Below are 22633 nucleotides of genomic sequence, written 5' to 3' on the forward strand. Positions count from 1 at the left end.
GCTTTGAACTGGTGCGGAAATTTGTAGTGGATAGCTTATGTTGGGGATATGGCAAAACATTTAAAGATGGTATAAAAGTGTGAAAATTCATGCCTACTCTCCAACACCCTTCCCTAAAAATGTACATTAGCCTACTACAGTATGCATTGTTGGCATGAGTACAGCTGGCTTGCAGTACTGTGTTACAGTGTGTGTTCATAGTGATTGGGTTTGAATGAGTAACTGAGTGACAGGTTAAGTTGGTAATTAAGAAGGAGTTTCTCTGTTAGGCTGCCAAGCAGGGATCACCAGGCAGGAGTTTGATAAGGGTGTGCCCTGCTTAGTTATCATAACAGTTAACATTCAGGTAGCTTTTATCAACTTTCTAAACTCATTTCCATCCAAACCACAATTATAATAATATTGAATGAGCATACTTTTGCTACAAAATCTACAGTGATCTACTTAGTCACCATGAGAGTCATAAGTTTCCTCTCAGACATGTACTGTTCCTACCTGAGCTCTCCTGGAAGGTGGCAAAGAAGCCGTCAAAGTTCTTATAGCCATCGGACACAAACAGGACATGTAGAGAGTTGCCGGAGCTCTGGATTGGAGCAGGCCTGTCGTTCCCACAGAACCGACCAATCACACGAGAGTTGATGCTGTCGCCATCACGCACCTCTACATAGTCGTAGCGACAGGAGTGGTCGAACTCAAGGCTCAGCATCATAAACCTGTGGGTGGAGATGGAGGGAGGTGGTTAGAAGTGTCTAGGGAGACTGCTCTAAATGATTGTACTGCACATGTAGCAGAGGTCAGCTGAGTTTATTTAGTGGTATTGACAGTTTACCTCAATGTGAAGTACTAATGAGAGTATGGGGTTTGGGAGCTTGGTTTGCTACACAAATACACGTCAAATCAACATTTTATTGGTCACATACAAGTGATTAGCGAAATGCTTCTACTTCTAGCTCCGACAGTGCAGTAATATCTAACAAGTAATATCAAACAAATTATTCAACATATACCCAGTACACACAAATCTAAGTAGGAATGAATTAAGACTATATACATATGGGCGAGCAATGTCAGAGCGGAACGAATAAGATACAGTAGAATAGTATAGAATACAGTACATACATATGAGATGAGTAATGCAAGATATGTAAACATTAAAGTGACTAGTGCTCCATTGCTTAAAGTGGCCAGTGATTTCTAGTCTATGCCTATAGGCAGCAGCCTCTAATGTGCTAGTGATGGCTGTTTAACAGTCTGATGGCCTTGAGATAGAAGCTGTTTTTCAGTCTCTCGGTCCCAGCTTTGATGCACCTGTACTGACCTCGCCTTCTGGATGATAACAGGCTGAATAGGCAGTGGCTCGGGTGTGTCACAGCTGTTGAAGGATGAGGACCGAGGTGCAGCGTGGGTGAGCGTACATTTTACTTTATTTAAGAATTACGCCGACAAAAACAATTAACCATACAAAACAAACCGTGAAGCTAAAGGCAATAGTGCCAACAAACAAAGACAACTTCCCACAAAGAACGGTGGGAAAAAAAGCTAACTAAGTATGGTTCCCAATCAGAGACAACGATAGACAGCTGTCCCTGATTGAGAACCATACCCGGCCAAAACATAGAAATAGAAAATCATAGAAACACAAAACATAGAATTCCCACCCCAACTCACGCCCTGACCAAACAAAAATAGAGACATAAAAAGGATCTCTAAGGTCAGGGCGTGACAGAGTGGTTGATGTCCTGATTATCTTTATGGCCTTCCTGTGACATTGGGTGCTGTAGGTGTCCTGTTGGGAGGGTAGTTTGCCACCGGTAATGCGTTGGGCAGACCGCACCACCATCTGGAGAGCCTTGCAGTTGCCAAACCAGGCGGGGATACAGCCCGACAGGATGCTTTCAATTGTGCATCTGTAAAAGTTTGTGAGGGTTTTAGGTGACAAGCCAAATTTCTTTAGCCACCTGAGGTTGAAGAGGCTCTGTTGCACCTTCTTCGCCACACTGTCTGTGTATGTGGTCCATTTCCGTTTGACAGTGATGTGTATGCCAAGGAACTTGAAGCTTTCCACCTTCTCCACTGTGGTTGCGTCGATGCAGATAGGGGGTGCACCCTCTGCTGTTTCCTGAAGTCCACGATTATCAGCTTTGTTTTATTAACTGAGAGGTTTTTTTCCAGGCACCACACTCCCAAGCCCTCACCTCCTCCGTGTAGGCTGTCTCGTCATCGTTGGTAATCAAGTCTAGTATTGTTGTGTCGTTTGCAAACTTGATGATTGAGTTGGAGGAGTGATTCAAATCAAATCAAATCAAATTTTATTTGTCTCATACACATGGTTAGCAGATGTTAATGCGAGTGTAGCGAAATGCTTGTGCTTCTAGTTCCGACAATGCGGTAATAACCAACAAGTAATCTAACCTAACAATTCCACAACTACTACCTTATACACACAAGTGTAAAGGGATAAAGAATATGTACATAAAGATATATGAATGAGTGATGGTACAGAACGGCATAGGCAAGATGCAGTAGATGGTATAGAGTACAGTATATACATATGAGATGAGTAATGTAGGGTATGTAAACATAAAGTGGCATAGTTTAAACTGGCTAGTGATACATGTATTACATAAAGATGGCAAGATGCAGTAGATGATTTGGAGTACAGTATATACATATACATATGAGATGAGTAATGTAGGGTGTGTAAACATTATATTAAGTGGCATTGTTTAAAGTGGCTAGTGGTACATTTTTACATAATTTCCATCAATTCCCATTATTAAAGTGGCTGGAGTTGAGTCAGTATGTTGGCAGCGGCCACTAAATGTTAGTGGTGGCTGTTTAACAGTCTAATGGCCTTGAGATAGAGGCTGTTTTTCAGTCTCTCGGTCCCTGCTTTGATGCACCTGTACTGACCTCGCCTTCTGGATGATAGCAGGGTGAACAGGCAGTGGCTTGGGTGGTTGTTGTCCTTGATGATCTTTATGGCCTTTCTGTGACATCGGGTGGTGTAGGTGTCCTGGAGGGCAGGTAGTTTGCCCCCGGTGATGCGTTGTGCAGACCTCACTACCCTCTGGAGAGCCTTACGGTTGTGGGCGGAGCAGTTGCCGTACCAGGCGGTGATACAGCCCGACAGGATGCTCTCGATTGTGCATCTGTAGAAGTTTGTGAGTGCTTTTGGTGACAAGCCGAATTTCTTCAGCCTCCTGAGGTTGAAGAGGCGCTGCTGCGCCTTCTTCACAACGCTGTCTATGTGGGTGGACCAATTCAGTTTGTCCGTGATGTGTACACCGAGGAACTTAAAACTTTCCACCTTCTCCACTACTGTCCCGTCGATGTGGATAGGGGGGTGCTCCCTCTGCTGTTTCCTGAAGTCCACAATCATCTCTTTTGTTTTGTTGACGTTGAGTGTGAGGTTATTTTCCTGACACCACACTCCGAGGGCCCTCACCTCCTCCCTGTAGGCCGTCTCGTCGTTGTTGGTAATCAAGCCTACCACTGTAGTGTCGTCCGCAAACTTGATGATTGAGTTGGAGGCGTGCATGGCCACGCAGTCGTGGGTGAACAGGGAGTACAGGAGAGGGCTCAGAACGCACCCTTGTGGGGCCCCGGTGTTGAGGATCAGCGGGGTGGAGATGTTGTTACCTACCCTCACCACCTGGGGGGGGCCCGTCAGGAAGTCCAGGACCAAGTTGCACAGGGCGGGGTCGAGACCCAGGGTCTCGAGCTTGATGATGAGTTTGGAGGGAACTATGGTGTTAAATGCTGAGCTATAGTCAATAAACAGCATTCTCACATAGGTATTCCTCTTGTCCAGATGGGTTAGGGCAGTGTGCAGTGTGGTTGCGATTGCGTCGTCTGTGGACCTATTGGGTCGGTAAGCAAATTGGAGTGGGTCTTGGGTGTCAGGTAAGGCAGGGCCGGCAGCCTTGCAAAGCTTAACATGTTTAAATGTTTTACTCACGTCAGCCAAGGAGAAGGAGAGCCAACAGTCCATGGTAGCGGGCCGTGTCGGTGGCTTTGTGTTATCCTCAAAGCGTGCAAAGAATGTGTTTAGCCTGTCCGGAAGCAAGACGTCGGTCTCGGCGAAGTGGCTGGTTTTCCTTTTGTAGTCCGTGATTGTCTGTAGTCCCTGCCACATACGTCTCGTGTCTGAGTCATTGAATTGCGACTCCCCTTTATCTCTATACTGACGTTTAGCTTGTTTGATTGCCTTGCGGGGTGAATAACTACACTTTTTATATTCTGCCATATTACCAGTGACCTTGCCATGGTTAAATGCAGTGGTTCGCGCTTTCAGTTTCACGCGAATGTTACCATCTATCCACGGTTTCTGGTTAGGGTAGGTTTAAATAGTCACAGTGGGTATTACATCTCCTATACACTTCCTTATAAACTCAGTCACCGTATCTGTGTATGTGTCTAGATTATTTTCGCAAGCTACCCCTAACATATCCCAGTTCACGATATTAAAACAATCCTGAAGCGTGGATTCCGATTGGTCAGACCAGCGTTGCCTAGTTTGAAGCACGGGTCCTTCCTGTTTGAGTTTCTGCCTATAGGACGGGAGGTGCAAGATGGAGTTGTGGTCAGATTTGCCGAAAGGGTGGGGGAGGGCCTGGTAAGCATTCAGGAAGATTGAATGGCAATGGTCGAGAGTCTTAGCAGCGCACGTAGTACAGTCGATATGTTGATAGGACCTCGGTAGCCTAGTCTTCAAATTTGCTTTGTTGAAATCCCCAGCTACAATAAATGCAGACTCAGGATTTGTGGTTTCCAGTTTGCATAAATTCCAGTGAAGGTCTTTGAGGGCCGTCGAGGTAACGGCTTGAGGTGGGATGTAAACGGCCGTGGCGATGCTGGAGGATAATTCTCTTGGGAGATAATATGGTTGGTATTTAATTATGAGGTATTCTAGGTCGGGTGAACAAATGGACTTGAGTTCCTGTAGGTTTCTAGAATTACACCATGAGTCGTTAATCATGAAACAAACCCCTTCGCCCCTCGCTTCCCGGAGAGATATGTATTCCTGTCTGCGCGATGTACTGAGAATCCTGCTGGCTTTACCGACTCCGACAGAGTATTCAAAGAGAGCCATGTTTCCGTTAAGTAAAGTATGTTACAGGCCCCGATGTCTCTCTGGAAAGAAATCCTTGCTCTAAGCTTATCAACTTTGTTATCCAAAGCCTGAACATTAGCGAGTAATATACTCGGAAGCGAAGGGTGGCGTGCACGCTTCCTAAGTCGAACCAGCAGGTCGCCTTGAGTGCCTCTCCTCTGCCGGCAATGTTTTGGGTCAGTCTCTGGAATAAGTTAAATTGCTCTGGATAGGGGAAAAAAGGATCTGATCCAGGGAAGACGTATTCCTGGTCGTAATGCTGGTAATTCTTGTGAGTTACCACAACTCTAATATCCAATAGTTCTTCCCGGCTGTATGTAATGACACAAAACATTCCTGAGCTAATAGTGTAAAAAAAGTACAGAAAAAAAATCCATCTTTCTAAATCCAAACTTCCTCCATAACAGTGCAGTGGAAATAACTCAGACCCCTTGACTTTTCCCACATTTTGTTACTTTACAGCCTCATTCTCAAATTGATTAAATTAATTCAAATCCTCATCAATCTACATACAATACCCCATAATGACAAAGCAAAAACAGAAATACCTTATTTACATTATTACAGTATTCAGACCCTTTGCTATGAGACTCGAAATTGAGCTCAGGTGCATCCTGTTTCCATTGACCATCCTTGAGATGTTTCAACAACTTGATTGAAGTCCACCTGTGGTAAATTCAATTGATTGGACATGATTTGGAAAGTCACATACCTTTCTAGATAAGGTCCCACAGTTGACCATGAGAAACAAGATTATCTGGTCTGATGAAACCAGATTGAACTCTTTGGCCTGAATGGCAATTGCCATGTCTTGAGGAAACCTGGCACCATCCCTACGGTGAAGTATGGTGGTGGCAGTATCATGTTGTGAGGATGTTTTTCAGTGGCAGGCACTGGGAGACGAGTCAGGATCGAGGGAAAGATGAACTGAGCAAACTACAGCAAATCTTTAACGAAAACCTGCTCCAGAGCGCTCAGGACCTCAGACTGGGGCCAAGTTTCACTTTTCAACAGGACAACAACCCGAAGCACACAGCCAAGACAAGGCAGGAGTGGTTTCAGGACAAGTCTCTGAATGTCCTTGAGTGGCCCAGCCAGAGAGTGGACTTGAACCTGATCGAACATCTCTTGAGAGACCTGAAAATTCACAACGCTCCCCATCCAACCTGGTGGAGCTTGATAGGATCTGCAGAGAAGAATGGGAGAAACTCCCCAAATACAGGTGTGCCAAGCTTGTAGCGTCATACACAAGAAGAATCTAGGCTGGAATCGCTGGCTACAACTAAGTAAAGGGTCTGAATACTTATGTAAATGTTGTTTTTTAATACATGTGCAAAAATGTCTACTAATCTGTTTTTGCTTTGTTAAGTGTGTGTAGATTGATGAGGGAAAAATCTATTTAATACATTTTAGAATAAGGCTGTAACGTAAGAAAATGTGGAAAAAGTCAAGGGGTCTGAATACTTTCTGAATGCACTGTATATTCTGTCGAACTCCACACCTTGAATTAACTTGGAAACCGATATTTGTCTACAGCCAAAGTATTGCTAGTGAAAAAATGTCTGTTGACAAAGTATCTGTTCACTTGCAATGCCATTTAAAATGTGGATATCTTCAGAAGCCAATAGTCATGGTTTGTTTTATCTAGTCACTTATACCATTCAGTCATCCAGTCATTCTTCTGTTTAGTCCAGCCAGAAAGTTTTCATTGCCATAGCCAGGCCTGGATTTTCCATACCAAACTAGTCAACAGGTTTCTCACTTGGCCCCCCTCAAAAGTAATGGGAAGTAAACATCATGTAAATTGCTCATTACTGCACCACCCCCCTTTACTCTGAGTTTTCCTGCTAGAGCCTTTGTTTCCTGGAGCAGCCGTGAGAGGGAGTACCTGCCTGGCTTTGCTGGCTCTGCCACCCTGGCTGGCACCATCTCACACCACTGACTCTTTTACTACAGCCAGCAGGCGAGCAATGAACAGCAATCAGAGCCATTGAAGATGTTAACGGCGCCAACGAGTGATTCCCTCACTTTGCACGACTCACTTCCTTTTAATGAAGGTGAGAATAGAATGTTTAGTTCCCTCTGGTTGCGGTGGAGGTGAAATCTGTTATGATGTATTTTCACCAAGGCAACAGTGATCAGCGCTTTTTCATACTGTCACATTTTTTCTGCTTCCTCGCCTGCGAAAGAGATCAATGAAAAAAAGTAGACTCGGAGTCGTTATAATTTTTTTTTCTGCACTGCTTTCAACTGAGATCATGGCTGAGTCTAATGATGTCCAATTTGAGGCAACAACGCAACAATTGTTACTGCGTGGAAGTAATGGGACATTTGCAGGAGCTAAGAGGAAAAATGGAAAATATAATGCCACAAGCGTTAGTTACACAGGCTACAAAAACAGAACATATTTTAGCCTTCAATTTCAACAAGGACAGATGTTTGCGTTAACATATGTCGAGCTATAGAAAAACAGATGATATATTAATTGTCAAGGTTTAGCACTATTAGAAATATTTTAAGGATATCTGTTCACCCCAACTTTAAGAGTCAATTTGCACTTAGCACTCTCCCATTTCTTTCCATGAAGCAGATATCCAAACAGTTTAAGTACCTCGTATATTTTGAACCCAGCGAGAAGCGTATGTATATATGGTACCATACAATATACGTAATACATCTATGTTGTGAGGCCCGTAAAAATCTCATCTCATTCTTTATAATCAGTGATCATCTGCAAACTTCCATGTGGGACTGACTGTGTTAACACTGGTCTGATTGTAAGTGACTGACTGTGTTAATAACACTGGTCTGATTGTAAGTGACTGACTGTGTTAATAACACTGGTCTGATTGTAAGTGACTGACTTGATGTGTCGTTGATGTATGATTACTATTAACTCAAACAGTCACATTGCCAAGCTAAATAGTATGATTGGTGAATATACTACTGTCAACTCCCAGCGTTCCTTGTGAATTTTCAGTGAATTTACACTATAAGGTCATCCAGAAACCAGAGGTCTGTGGCTTCAGGGCCTCTTTTAATGAGAGTTAAAGTGAATAGCAGAATTGGTGAGAGACACATTGGTATACAGTGCCTTTGGAAAGTATTCACGGCCCTTGACCTTTTCCACATTTTGTTAGGTTACAGCCTTATTCTAAAATTGATTAACTAGTTTTCCCCCCCCACACAATACCCCACAAGGTTTTTGGAAAATTGTGCTAATTTATAAAAATAATACTTTACTCCGTGCTTTGTTGATGCACCTTTGACAGCGATTACAGTCTTGAGTCTTCTTGGGTATGACGCTACATACTTGGCACACCTATATTTGGGGAGTTTTTCCCATTCTTCTCTGCAGATCCTCTCAAGCTCTGTCAGGTTGGATGGGGAATATTGCTGCACAGCTTTTTTCAGGACTCTTCAGAGATGCTCGATCAGGTTTAAGTCTGTGCCACTCAAGGACATTCAGAAACTTGTCCCGAAGCCGCTCCTCGTTGTCTTGGCTGTGTGCTTATGGTTGTTGTCCTGTTGGAAGGTGAACCTTCGCCACCAGTCTGAGGTCCTGAGAGCTCTGGAGCAAGTTTTAATCAAGGATCTCTCTCTACTTTGCTCCGTTCACCTTTGCCTCGATCCTTATTAGTCTCCCAGTCTCTGCCGCTGAAAAGAGATGGTGCCAGGTTTCCTCCAGACGTGACGCTTGGCATTCAGGCCAAAGAGTTCAATCTTTGTTTCATCAGACCAGACTATCTTGTTTCTCATGGTCTGAGAGACTTTAGGTGCCTTTTGGCAAACTCGAAGTAAGCTGTCATGTGTCATTTACTGAGGAATGTCTTCTGATGGCCACTCTACTATAAAGACCTTATTGGTGGAGTGCTGCAGAGATTGTTGTCCTTCTGAAAGGTTCTCCCATCTCCACAGAGGAACTCTAGAGCTCTGTCAGAGTGACCATTGGGTTCTTGGTCACCTTCCTGACCAAGGTCCTTCTCCCCCGATTGCTCAGATCTAGGAAGAGTCTTGGTGGTTCCAAACTTCTTCAAGAATGATGGAGGCCACTGTGTTCTTGGGGACCTTCAATGCTGCAGAAATGGTTTGGTACCCTTCCTCAGATCTGTGCCTCGACACAATCCTGTCTCGGAGCTCAACGGACAATTCCTTCGACCTCATGGCTTGGTTTTTGCTCTGACATGCACTGTCAACTGTGGGACCTTACAGTATATAGACAGGTGTGTGCCTTTCCAATAATGTCCAATCAATTTAGCTTACCACAGGTGAACTCCAATCAAGTTTGTCAAAACATCTCAAGGATGATCAATGGAAACAGTATGCACCTGAGCTCTATTTCGAGTCTCATAGCAAAGGGTCTGAATACTTATGTAAATAAGGTATTTCTGTTTTCATGTATTTTTAATTTGCAAACATTTCTAAAAACCTGTTGTTGTGGGGTATTGTGTGTAGATTGTTGAGGAATTTGTTTTATTTAATTGATTTTAAAATAAGGCTGTAATGTCACAAAATGTGGAAAAGTCAAGGAGTCTGGACAGGGAATGACAGAAAACAAGGGTTTGGATGGAGGAGTGTAAGTTAACATTCAGCTCTAACAGAAAAAGATTAAAAAGAATGGGGAGTATCTCCTGGCTCTTCTCTATATTGGTAGATTTAACCCTCATACTACCAACATATTTCATACACAAGGATTACCATTTTGACCCTAAGAAGAAACTATTGGAAAAAGCAACAATCAAATATCAACTTGATTCTCATCAAAACATCATTAGACATGTTGTGTTATCAAAAAAATATAAAAAAGACCAAAACAGACATATTCTTAACATTCCTTCAATAATCTGCAGCTTATTCCTAAAGTACATTCCAAATAAGTACTAAAAAGTTTATTTACTATCACACTAATTGTCATATTTTATATGGTAAAAATGTCTGCCATTTAAAGGGGCAGTACACCAAGATTTGAAATATACTTTATTTTAGTGACAAAAAGTGATTCATCCATTTATCCTGAGAAACAATGGAGAAAAATATTGCTCAGTTGTATTTATTTTCTTACCCCACAACCAGCAGTAGCATCGCTGCTAGTGAAACAATGGGAATGGTAGGGCTTGTATGGCAGGATGTGTAAGGTTCTGCTTTTCCTTTCTTAGTCAACCTTGTGTTCTTTTTCTTTGTGTTCTTGAACGTAGCCCTGTTTCTTTGTGTTCTGGTACGTAGCCCTGTCTTTGATTTTTGTTCATTGATTTCACCTGTGTTCGTTTCTCACCTGCTCTCATCATCTCTCTATTTAGTTCAGTTCTTTCTGTTTGTATGGTTGTGAGGTATTGTTTTGTTTTTGACTGCCTACCTGTGTTTGACCATTGCCTGCGACCACAATTCCTGCCTTCTGCGAAGGCGTAATAAACATCTGCCACGCTCTGCGCAAGAATCTACACCTTTTTCTCCCTGAGTATTCATTACGGAATACATTGCCTAAAAACAGAATGGATTCAGCAGAGCTACAGCAGCGCCTAACCCAGCAAGAGGAGTTTATGGAGGAAATTTTTCATCTTCTCTGCCAGCCTGTCCCTACTCCTCCGATGCCAGCTATCGTCACCCATAGCACTCCTTCGTTCACACCCATGCCTGGAACATATAATGGTTCGCCTGGGAAATGTCAGCGATGTCTGATGCAACGCAACAAATACATTGGGCACAACCCCACTAACTTCGCCACCGACAAGGGCAGGGTGGATTTTGTTGTATCTACTCACAGGCAAAGCCCTGGATTGGGCCACAGCCATATGGACTGCCAACAGCAGAGATCTCGGATCCGAGACACATTTTCACACCCTCTTCAAAGATGCATTCGATCACTCTCCCTCTGGACATCCTATAGAAGACCTCATAGAGCTTCAAAAGTTCGCAATTCAGCTGCTGAGTATGCCATCGAGTTCCGCACCATGGCTGCAAGGAGTTGATGGAATGAGGCTGCTTTACTTACCGTCTACCGAAGAGGGCTCAACAGGGAACTTCAGGCAGAGCTGGCCTGTAAAGGTCACCTTCAGGATTTAAATCAATATATTCATATCTCCATCGACCACCTCATCGCCGACCACCGAAGAACTCTGCCACCCAGGAACCCGAAACCTTCTCTTTCCATGATTCCATCATCCTGTCCGAGTCTTCCAGAGCCCATGCAGTTGGGCCATGCTCCGCTCCTGTGTATCGAACATCAAAACCGGATCCAAGAAGGGCTCTGCCTATACTGTGGCGGGAAAGATAATCTACTCAGCCATTGCCCTGTTCGCTCCCCACAGAGAGATTTAAAGGGTCCCTCCGCTGCCATGCAGGTAGGCGTGTCCTTATTTCTAAATATCTCCCAGAAGCAATTCTCCATCCCAGTATTGATAACCTTGAAGAGAGTTAACAAGTACGTAGAAGGCTTGACAGATTCAGGAGCAGCAAGTAATTTTATCGATCACCAGCTAGTAAAAGAGCTTGACATTGATCTAACACCTGTCACCCCTCCCTTAAGGATTAACACCCTGGATGGGCGGCATTTGGTAACGCACCTGACACAGTGTCACCCTCCAGATTGGAGTCTTACACACCAAAACCATTCAACTCTCATCCTCGGACACCCTCATTGTTGTCACGACCCTTCAATGTCTTAAGCAAAACCAAGGCCTCCACTCTGCCACCACATCGCCCAGGAGACTGTGCTATTGACTTACTCCCTGGAGTGTCCCCACCAATGGGCCGTGTTTACCCCCTATCTATCCTGGAAAATGAGGCAATGGAGAACTACATTGATGTTTAATTCGTCCTTCTTCCCCGGCTGTGTCCAGCTTCTTCTTCCATGTATATCCATCCGTCCATGTATTGAATGACGTCACGGTCAAGAACCGTGACCCTCTTCCTCTGATCCCAGCGTCCCTTGAACAAGTGGGCTGCTCCAACATCTATACTAAACTCGACCTGTGAAGTGCATATAACCTTGTCCGTATACGTGGAGGCGACGAATGGAAGACGGCCTTCATCACCGCTCGAGGGCACTACGAACACCTGGTCATGCCTTACGAACGCCCCCGCGGTCTTCTAATCCTTTATGAATGAGGTTTTACAGGATATGATCAACCGCTTTCTCATCGTCTAAATTGATGACATCCTGATTTACTCCTACTCCCTGAAGGATCACATACAGCATGTGCAAAAGGTTCTTCAACGGCTCCTTGAGCATAACCTTTTATGTGAAGACCTTCCATGTAACCTCGGTAAACTTCCTCGGCTTCATACTGACACCTGGAGGGGTCAGCATAGATGAGAACAAAGTCACCGGCGTCAGTAACTGGCCCAAACCCACCACCATTAAGGAACTCCAACGTTTCATTGGGTTCTCCAACTTCTATTACCGGTTCATTCAGAACTTCAGTTCTATGGCCGCTCCCCTCACTGCCCTTACTAGCCAAAAGACCCGGACCCTTCAATGGACTGATACCGCCCTGACTGCAATCAACAACTTGAAACGCCTCTTCACCTCAGCTCCTGTCCTTCGCCAACCTGATCCGACCCTTCCTTTCACCCTGGAGGTGGATGCCTCAAGTAGGAGTCATACTCTCTCAGCGGGTGAACACCTCCCAAATCACATCCCTGTGCCTTCTTTTCCAGGAAGTTATCCCCCGCTGAGAGGAATTATGATGTGGGGAACAGAACTCCTCGCAATCAAGCTGGCCCTCGAGGAGTGGCGCCACTGGTTGGAGGGCGCACAACATCCCTTTCTCGTCCTAACAGATCATTGTAATCTGGATTATATCAGAGAGGCCAAGAGGTTAAACTCCAAACATGCCCGCTGGGCTCTCTTCACACACTTCCATTTTCATGTTACTTACATCCCTGGAAAGAAAAAAGTAAAAACTGATGCTCCCTCCCGCCAGTTTGACCTTCGGACCAATACCTCAGACCCTACACCCATTCTTCTTTCCTCTTGCATTATGGGACCGGTACAGTGGGAGGTTCACTCTGCTATGCAAGAAGCCCTAACCTCAGACCCGGCTCCTCCTGAGACACCAGCTGGGAAGAATTACATACCAGCAGCTGTTAGACCCCAACTGATGGAATGGTGTCACACGTCCTTGGGGTCAGGACATCTGGGCATTACACAAACCACCGAACTTCTAGCCCGGAAGTTCTGGTGGTCCTCACTGGCATCAGACGTAAGGGATTACGCACTCTCCTGTCCAGTCTGCGCCCAAACCAAAATCCCTCGTCATCTCCCTTCCGGGAAGCTTCAACCTTTGCCAATCCCTCACAGACCCTGGTCCCACATAGAGGATTCAGGTCTGTGAAGAAGTCAACAGCTAACACCACCATCCTTGACATAGTAGACCGTTTTTCAAAAATGTGTTGTCTGGTTCCTCTTCCTCATCTACCTAACGCCATGGAATTGGCGGAGTATATGTTCCAGCAGGTGTTCCGTCTGTATGGATTCTGGAGGACATCGTCTCTGACCGCGGGCCCCAATTTGTCTCCCAGGTATAGCGAGCCTTCTGTGACCGACTGGGGGTCACCCTCAGCCTCTCCTCCGGGTACCACCCCCAGACCAGCGGGCAGACGGAACACCTGAACCAAGAAATGGTACATCCGCCAACAATGTTCTGCCTCTCCACATGGCCTAGGCCGAATATGCTCAGAACTCACTCATGCACTCATCCCTCCGCCTTACTCCGTTTCAGTGTGTCCTTGGTTTCCAAACCTAGATGTTTCCCTGGGAGGAGGAGCCTGGTACTGTCCCAGCTGTCGACGACTGGTTTCGGCGTGGTGAGCGGGTATGAGAGACCGCTCACCGGCATCTGCAGGAAGGCTCTAATACCCATAAACGCTTTGCTGACAGACGCCGCCAACCTACGGCACTCTTTCACCCCAGGCAGCGTGTGTTTTTGTTTTTTTTACCTTTATTTAACTAGGCAAGTCAGTGAAGAACAAATTCTTATTTATAATGACTGCCTAGGAACAGTAGGTTAACTGCCTTCTTTAGGGACAGAATTACAGATTTTTACCTTGTTAGCTCGGAGATCCAGAGAAATCTACATTCAAATAAAATTCCTATCAATGAAATTACTATAGAAGAAATTAGGTGTTTTTGCCTGAGGTCAAAATGACCCTAAAGTCCATATTGATACAGCAACACTAAACAATGATTTAGATGTATTAAGAAACAGTTGATTGACAAAGTCATGAACATTTTGAATAATTCAATAAACAGGGCCAGACTATTGCACGTGGGGCCCCGGGGCACCCCAAAAAATATTATTTGGTAATCCGTTTACTGCAACTTACTGCATTTCATGAGGCTAAGAGCAAATGTTGCAGTTTTAAAACTGATTTCCTACAATTCTACACTTTTTGCCATGGGGCAAAGATTTTTTGTTGTTTCTGTTTTATGCTGATCTCATGCTTTTGTTCACAATTTGCCATGAGGTTGCGAGATTGTTGTAGTTTTTAAAGCACATTTTCAGCTATTCTACACATTTTGTCAAGAAGCTGAGAGAAAATGTTGCAGTTTTAAAGTTACTTTCCTGAAATTCTACACCATGTGCTAACTGAGGGACCCCTGACGTGCACTGCATGCCCGGTCGGTAATCTGACTCTGTGAATAAATAACCTTTGGGTTATTATCCAAAATATGCCTCCGGGGTCAAAATGACCCCAGTCGGCTGACCCCAGTCCGATGAGGGTTAAGATATTTGACTCGACATACAAAGGAGAACAGTGGAATGACGTCATATTTTAGATCAGACTTTTTCACAATAGCAAATTCCCCCATTGTTATTAAAGTCTCTTAGGGGCCGCACATCTCAGGGCTCTAAAAGTATAGCTGTGCAGCGTGTGTTGCTGTGTAACTCGATTGGTGTGTTGTCCATGAGGAGTGTGAAGTGAGAGTCAACATTACTGGTATAAATTAGAGTGATGTAGCCAAGAGTAGTGAGTAATACATGCAAAATGGCTCTGCCAGTAAGGTTTCGCTGGCTGGTGCCAAAGCGTATAAATTTAATAGTCCAACTATGAGCACAGCAACATGAAACAGAGAGGACCACTATTTAATGATGGTCTCTGTGTCTTGTATGTCATAATGGACACAAAACAGCAGTATAAGGCCCTATTTCTTCACTTTAGGAGATGATTTATGAATCTCTATCTGTCGATAAACCATATTGTGCAACTGGTTATGCTATGCTTGCAGATCCATTTGTCATCAGATCATGGATTTGGCCTAGCTGTCTGAGCTTGTCACGGTTGTGTAGTTTAACATGGAGCTTTATGTGTTTTCACAAAAGGAAAAATGCTATCAATCTCAGAAAAAAGGGTTCCAAAATGGTTCTTCATCTGTCCCCAACCCAAAAAGGTAGAACACGTTTGGGTTCCATGTAGAACCCTTTGTGAAAAGGAAAAGTCTTCTACATGGAACCCAAAAGGGTTGTCCAAAGGATTCTCCTATGGGGACCCTTATAGGTTCTAGATAGCACCTTTTTTTCTAAGCGTGTATTGATCTGTTTATTTCAACACACAAAGCTATTACTGTATGTACTACGTATTATGCCAACAGACTGGATGCAGCTCAATGTTCAAGGTGGCTCTTTTTAATCGTTATCGTAAATGCCCTCAAATAAAATGCTGGAGAAAATACAAAGTTATCACATGAGTGAAATGCAATTACTTTTATTCAAGAATAGGAGTGGTTTTCAACCTGTGGTCTAGACTCACATTGGTCCATGACCTACCTCTCAAAGAATTGTGAAAGCTGAAATTAAATGGGTCAGGTATTAATAACTATTACAGATGGTCACCAGAGAGGCCAAAGTATAGCCTTTTCATGTCAAGGGAAAATATGACAAAGTGAACATTATAACTAGCTGTCATTCAGTTACACCAGGCTTTGGCTCAGTGGACTAACTCTGTCTTGAGGTTAAGAGACAACTCAGGTCAGATACATCGTTGGTCACACCCACCTGAAGTCGATGGTGAATCGTGGGTCCACCTGAACTGTCCATTCACAGCGACCGTTGGTGGGGTAACTTTCCAGAACTATGTGGCCCTGACGTTTACGGATCACTCCTCCACACTCTATAAACAGGAACAAAACCATTTAGAGCTCACATTTTACATGATCATGCAATGCAATCAGCTTTTTCTTTATTAATGTAATTATATGTTTCATTATAATTAAATCATTGTGTTTTTGTTTAGCTCACACACAATATTTACTAAAGTATGTGTACACCCCTTCGAACTAGTGGATTCAGCTCTTTCAGCCACATACGTTACCGACAGGTGTATCAAATCTAGCACACATCCATGCAATCTCCATAGACAAACATTGGCAGTAGAATGGCCTAACGGAAGAGCTCAGTGACTTTCAAAGTGACACCATCATAGGATGCCACCTTCCCAACAAGTCAGTTCATCAAATGTCTGCCCTGCTGGAGCTTCCCTTGTCAACTTTAAGTGCTGTTATTGTGAAATGAATATGTTTAGGAGCAACAACGGCTCAGCTGCGAAGTGGTAGGCCACACAAGCTCACAGAACGGGACCGCTGAGTGCTGAAGAGCGGAGCGTGTAAAAATAATCTGTCCTCGGTTGCTACACTTACTACTGAGTTCCAAACTGCCTCTGGAAGCAACATCAGCCCAATAACTGTTTGTCAAGAGCTTCATGAAATGGGTTTCCATGGCCTAGCAGCTACACACAAGCCTAAGATTACCGTGCTCAATGCAGGCGTTGGCTGGAGTGTTGTAAAGCTCGCCCACATTGGACTCTGGAGCAGTGAAATACGTTTTCTGGAATGATGAATCACGCTTCACCATCTGGCAGTCCGACAGACGAATCTGGGTTTGGTGGATGACAGGAGAACGCTACTTGCCCCAATACATAGTGCCAACTGTAAAGTTTGATGGAGGAGGAATAATGGTCTGGGGCTGTTTTCCATGGTGCATGCTAGGCCAATTAGTTCCAGTGATTGGAAATCTTAACGCTACAGCATATAATGACATTCTAGATGATTCTGTGCTTCCAGCTTTGTGGCAAGAGTTTGGGGAAGGCCTTTCCTGTTTCATCATTACAATGCCCCCGTGCACAAAGTGAGGTCCATACAGAATCTTTTTTCAAGATCGGTGTGGAATAACTTGACTAGCCTGCACAGAGACCTGACCTCAACCCCATTGAACACCTTTGTGATGAATTGTAACGCCGACTGCGAGCCAGGCCTAATCGCGCAACATCAGTGCCCAACCTCACTAATGCTCTTGTGGCTGAATAGAAGCAAGTCCCCGCAGCAATGTTCCAACTTCTAGTGGAAAGCCTTCCCAGAAGAGTGGAGGCTGTTATAGCAGAAAATGGGGGACCAACTCCATGTTAATGCCCAAGATTTTGGAATGAGATGTTCGACGAGCAGGTGTCCACTGTCCTCATACTTGTGAACATGTAGTGTACAGTCGTGGCCAAAAGTTTTGAGAATGACACAAATATTAATTTTCACAAAGTTTGCTGCTGCAGTGTCTTTAGATATTTTTGTCAGATGTTACTATGGAATACTGAAGTAGAATTACAAGCATTTCATAAGTGTCAAAGGCTTTTATTGACAATTACATGAAGTTGATGCAAAGAGTCAATATTTGCAGTTTTGACCCTTCTTTTTCAAGAACTCTGAAATCCGCCCTGGCATACTGTCAATTAACTTCTGGGCCACATCCTGACTGATGGCAGCCCATTCTTGCATAATCAATGCTTGGAGTTTGTCAGAACTTGTGGGTTTTTGTGTGTCAACCCACCTCTTGAGGATTGACTACAAGTTCTCAATGGGATTAAGGTCTGGGGAGTTTCCTGGCCATGGACCCAAAATATTGATGTTTTGTTCCCCGAGCCACTTAGTTATCACTCTTGCCTTATGGCAAGGGGCTCCATCATGCTGGAAAAGGCATTGTTCGTCACCAAACTGTTCCTGGATGGTTGGGAGAAGATGCTCTCGGAGGATGTGTTGGTATCATTCCTTATTCATGGATGTGTTCTTAGGCAAAAGTCTAACTTCTTGCAACTATAGGGGGGTGCTGTTTCGCATTAGCATAATTTTCTCTACAGATTAAACTGCCTAGTACTCAATTCTTGCTCGTACAATATGCATATTATTGTTATTATTGGATAGAAAACACTCTCTAGTTTCTATAGCCGTTTGAATTATGTCTCTGAGTGGAACAGAACTCATTCTACAGCACTTTTCCTCCCAGTGAGTGAGTTTTCAGAACTCTTGGCCTCTGGTTCCAGATCAGTTTTAAAGCCACTGTTAATCCTATGATCCTCCCGGACCCGGGGTAGAGGCTCCTGAAAGGCTAAGTGAGTGAGCCCACTCCCTTGGCTGAGAAGCAAACCCACACATGAATGGCCTCAGGATGCTTTACTGTTGGCATGACACAGGACTGATGGTAGCGCTCACCTTGCCTTCTCTGGAAAAACTTTTTTCCAGATGCCCCAAACAATCGGAAAGGGGATTCATCAGACAAAATGACTTTACCCCAGTCCTCAGCAGTCCAATCCCTGTACCTTTTGCAGAATATCAGTCAGTCCCTGATGTTTTTCCTGGAGAGGAGTGGCTTCTTTGCTGCCCTTCTTGACACCAGGCCATCCTCCAAAAGTCTTCGCCTCACTGTGTGTGTCGATGCACTCACACCTGCCTGCTGCCATTCCTGATCAAGCTCTGTACTGGTGGTGCCCGATCCTGCAGCTGAATCAACTTTAGGAGACGGTCCTGGCGCTTGCTGGACTTTCTTGGGCGCCCTGAAGCCTTCTTCACAACAATTGAACCGCTCTCCTTGAAGTTCTTGATGATCTGATAAATGGTTGATTTAGGTGCAATCTTACTGGCAGCAATATCCTTGCCTGTGAAGCCCTTTTTGTGCAAAGCAATGATGACGGCACGTGTTTCCTTGCAGGTAACCATGATTGACAGAGGAAGAACAATGATTCCAAGCACCACCAACCTTTTGAAGCTTCCAGTCTGTTATTCGAACTCAATTAGCATGACAGAGTGATCTCCAGCCTTGTCCTCGTCAATACTCACACCTGTGTTAACGAGAGAATCACTGACATGATGTCAGCTGGCCCTTTTGTGGCAGGGCTGAAATGCAGTGGAAATGTTTTTGGGGGATTCAGTTCATTTGCATGGCAAAGGGGAACTTTGCAATTAATTGCAATTCATCTGATCACTCTTCATAACATTCTGGAGTATATGCAAATTGCCATCATACAAACTGAGGCAGCAGACTTTGTGAAATTAATATTTTTGTCATTCTCTCTTTTGGCCAAAACTGTATATGTAATTGCCATCTAAAGTTGAGTAATAGCATGATAGTTACCAGTTACAGAGTAACAACATGGCATACATTAGGAAAAATACACTTCAAACGGGAGACAAATGAAGAATGCAGGCTGGTAAAAGTAAACAAAATGCACATCAACCACAGGCCTGCAGCCAAGCGCCACAAATACATGCCAAGTTTCTGCTGTTGATGAAAATATTTTTTTTCTGTGCCTGATAGCTTGTTATTCTACTTGCTTATTGTGAAACCTATGCTTTCTCTAGAAATTATATTGTGAGATTCCAGGATGTTGACTAACACTATTTTGACTTTTCAGCTCCTTGAATGGAAAATCTATAAGACAATTAGCTCTCATCCATGCAAAATACTGTTGTGCCAGAATTGTCTCCTATAGTAATTGGTATATACTGCACTGTAGGTACAGTATGGTATATGCCTATATAGAGGCATGGAAAGGAAGCGATTTGAAGTTACTTATAACCCTGATACAAAGTCAGATATTCTGTCATCCCCTTAATGGCTTTGGTTGGAACTGGGGAATAAAGTAGTCTGATCCTAGATCTGTGGTCAAGGGCACATTTTACCCATAGCGATGGTAGGAGGTAATGTGGGTAGAGGAATATGTGAGAATGAGTGTACTCACTCAAGCAGTCACCGCCAGACCAGCCTGGTCGACAATCAGCACAGTACTTCCCCTTGACAAAGAAATCATCTCTGGGGCCCCACGTCCCGTTGTTACACCGCTTACAGTTCTCAAATATGCTGCAACCTAAGAGAGAGAGAAGAAGATAGGGGAAATGGGTGGACTAAGAAAGGCACAGACTGAGAGGTTAGATAGAAAGAAAGATGGAGCCGGCACAGCATCCAGTAGAAAGTGCTGATTGAAAACTGAAACGTCGGAAATCTCTTCACCATACAGTACCTTCAGAAGGTATTCATACCCTTGACTTATTCCACATTTTGTTGTGTTACAGCCTGAATGTAAAATATATTAAATATATATATTTCTCATCCATCTACACACACTACTCCATAATGACAAAGTGAAAACTTGTTTTTAGAAATATTTGCTAATTTATTGAAAATGAAATACAGACATATCTCATTTGCATAAGTATTCACACCTCTTTGCTATGACACTCCAAATTGAGCTCAAGTGCATCCAATTTCCTTTGATCGTCCTTGAGATGTCACTACGACTTGGAGTACACCTGTGGCCAATTCAATTGTTTGGACATGATTTAGAAAGAAACACACCTGTCTATATAAAGTATCATATGTCAGAGCATAAACTATACCAGAGGAACTGTCCGTAGATCTCTGAGATAGAGTTGGTGCTGAGACATACTATATCTGGGGAAGGGTATAAAACACAATCTTGAATGTTGAAAGGTTCCAAGACTAAAGTGGTGTCATCATTGGGAAATTGAAAAAAAAATGAAATTACACAGAGTACCTAGTGCTGGCTGTCCGACCAAACTGAGCAACCGGGCAAGGAGGACCTTGTTCAGGGAGGTGACCAAAACCCCATTGACCACTCTGATAGACCAACAGAGTTCCTTGCTGAGATGGGATAAACCTGCCAGAAGGACAATAGTCTCTACAGCACTTCATCAATCTGGGCTTCATGGGAGTGGCCAGACGGAAGCCATTCCTGAGAAAAAGGTACATGACAGCACGCCTGGAGTTTGCAAAAAGGCACTTGAAAAACTCTGAGAGCATGTAACTGTAAATGTTATGTTTGTGCTTTTCTAATAACTTATTTCTGTGTTCATGCAAGTGACTGATTGAATTAATCCTTACTGTCAGTATCTGCAATCTGGCAGTACGCCAAGACCCTTGTTTTGAGAATGAAAGATATCTCAGTTTCAAGGTCTCATCTTAGAGAGAAGAAGCCTCGTGGTGTATTGGTCTGTCACATGCATGAACCAGTATTGGTCAGTCACATAAAGGAAGCGAACATTAATGATTAATTAATTATGAATGATGAATAAGCTAAATCGTGCAAATATAACTTGTCTGCAGTATACAAGAGAACTAACAGGACGGCCCTGGTAGGACTCCTGAAAGATGTTTACGATGGTTTAAAAATAGAAAGAAATTGAATAAAACCAATAAAACTAAACATAAAAAAAGGTTACCACAAGTCTTAAATCAAGTAATAGCACGAAGTGAATGTGATTGTGAGTTGCATGAGTGTAGTGAATGTGATTGTGAGTTGCATGAGTGTAGTGAATGTGATTGTGAGTTGCATGAGTGTAGTGAATGTGATTGTGAGTTGCATGAGTGTAGTGAATGTGATTGTGAGTTGCATGAGTGTAGTGAATGTGGATGTGAGTTGCATGAGTGTAGTGAATGTGGATGTGAGTTGCATGAGTGTAGTGAATGTGGATGTGAGTTGCATGAGTGTAGTGAATGTGGATGTGAGTTGCATGAGTGTAGTGAATGTGGATGTGAGTTGCATGAGTGTAGTGAATGTGGATGTGAGTTGCATGAGTGTAGTGAATGTGGATGTGAGTTGCATGAGTGTAGTGAATGTGGATGTGAGTTGCATGAGTGTAGTGAATGTGGATGTGAGTTGCATGAGTGTAGTGAATGTGGATGTGAGTTGCATGAGTGTAGTGAATGTGGATGTGAGTTGCATGAGTGTAGTGAATGTGGATGTGAGAGTTGTGTCAGTGTGGAAATTATTAAGATGATTAAAATTGGGATAATAACAGGATTGAAATTTGGATCCATCAGTCCTTGTGTGCAAGTTCTATATATATATATTCGTTTATTTCTATTGTTACTTCATCAGATCTCTAGTAACCCATTAAACTCTTCTTTACCAATTCCTCCTTCAGACATGTGTTCTATTCATACAGGGGTTTAGATATTTACACTAGTTGTTCTATTTAACAGCATATTCAGGAATAGTACTTTCTCCTTTCATATCTCTCACATACACAGATTTCCTATATAACGTTACGGATCACAAATGCCTACAGACATCCACACCACTCATGTGCAAAGACATCACCATATGTATCTTCAACGGTTCTTTTGCTGCTACTTCCTATACATACAAAATAACACCACGTGCTATTGGTAGTGGCTGCAGACACACGTAGACACTTCTTAGGTATACGATTATGTGGTCTGAGCACTATGTCTGAAGAAA

The 22633-nt window shown here is 43.6% G+C and overlaps 1 protein-coding gene across 1 annotated transcript in view; it reads right to left on the reverse strand.

Annotated features, from left to right (window-relative positions):
- LOC129866918 (inactive serine protease PAMR1-like) overlaps positions 1-22633 on the reverse strand; it is a 60321-nt gene that overhangs the window by 12274 nt on the left and 25414 nt on the right. The window contains exons 3-5 of the mRNA XM_055939947.1: positions 20114-20239; positions 16111-16225; positions 496-713 (exon numbers count right to left, since the gene is read on the reverse strand). Coding sequence (XP_055795922.1) covers positions 496-713; positions 16111-16225; positions 20114-20239 — 459 coding nt within the window. The remainder of the gene's footprint in view (positions 1-495; positions 714-16110; positions 16226-20113; positions 20240-22633) is intronic.

The sequence above is a fragment of the Salvelinus fontinalis genome, chromosome 12, assembly GCF_029448725.1.
Source record: "Salvelinus fontinalis isolate EN_2023a chromosome 12, ASM2944872v1, whole genome shotgun sequence".
Taxonomy (NCBI): domain Eukaryota; kingdom Metazoa; phylum Chordata; class Actinopteri; order Salmoniformes; family Salmonidae; genus Salvelinus; species Salvelinus fontinalis.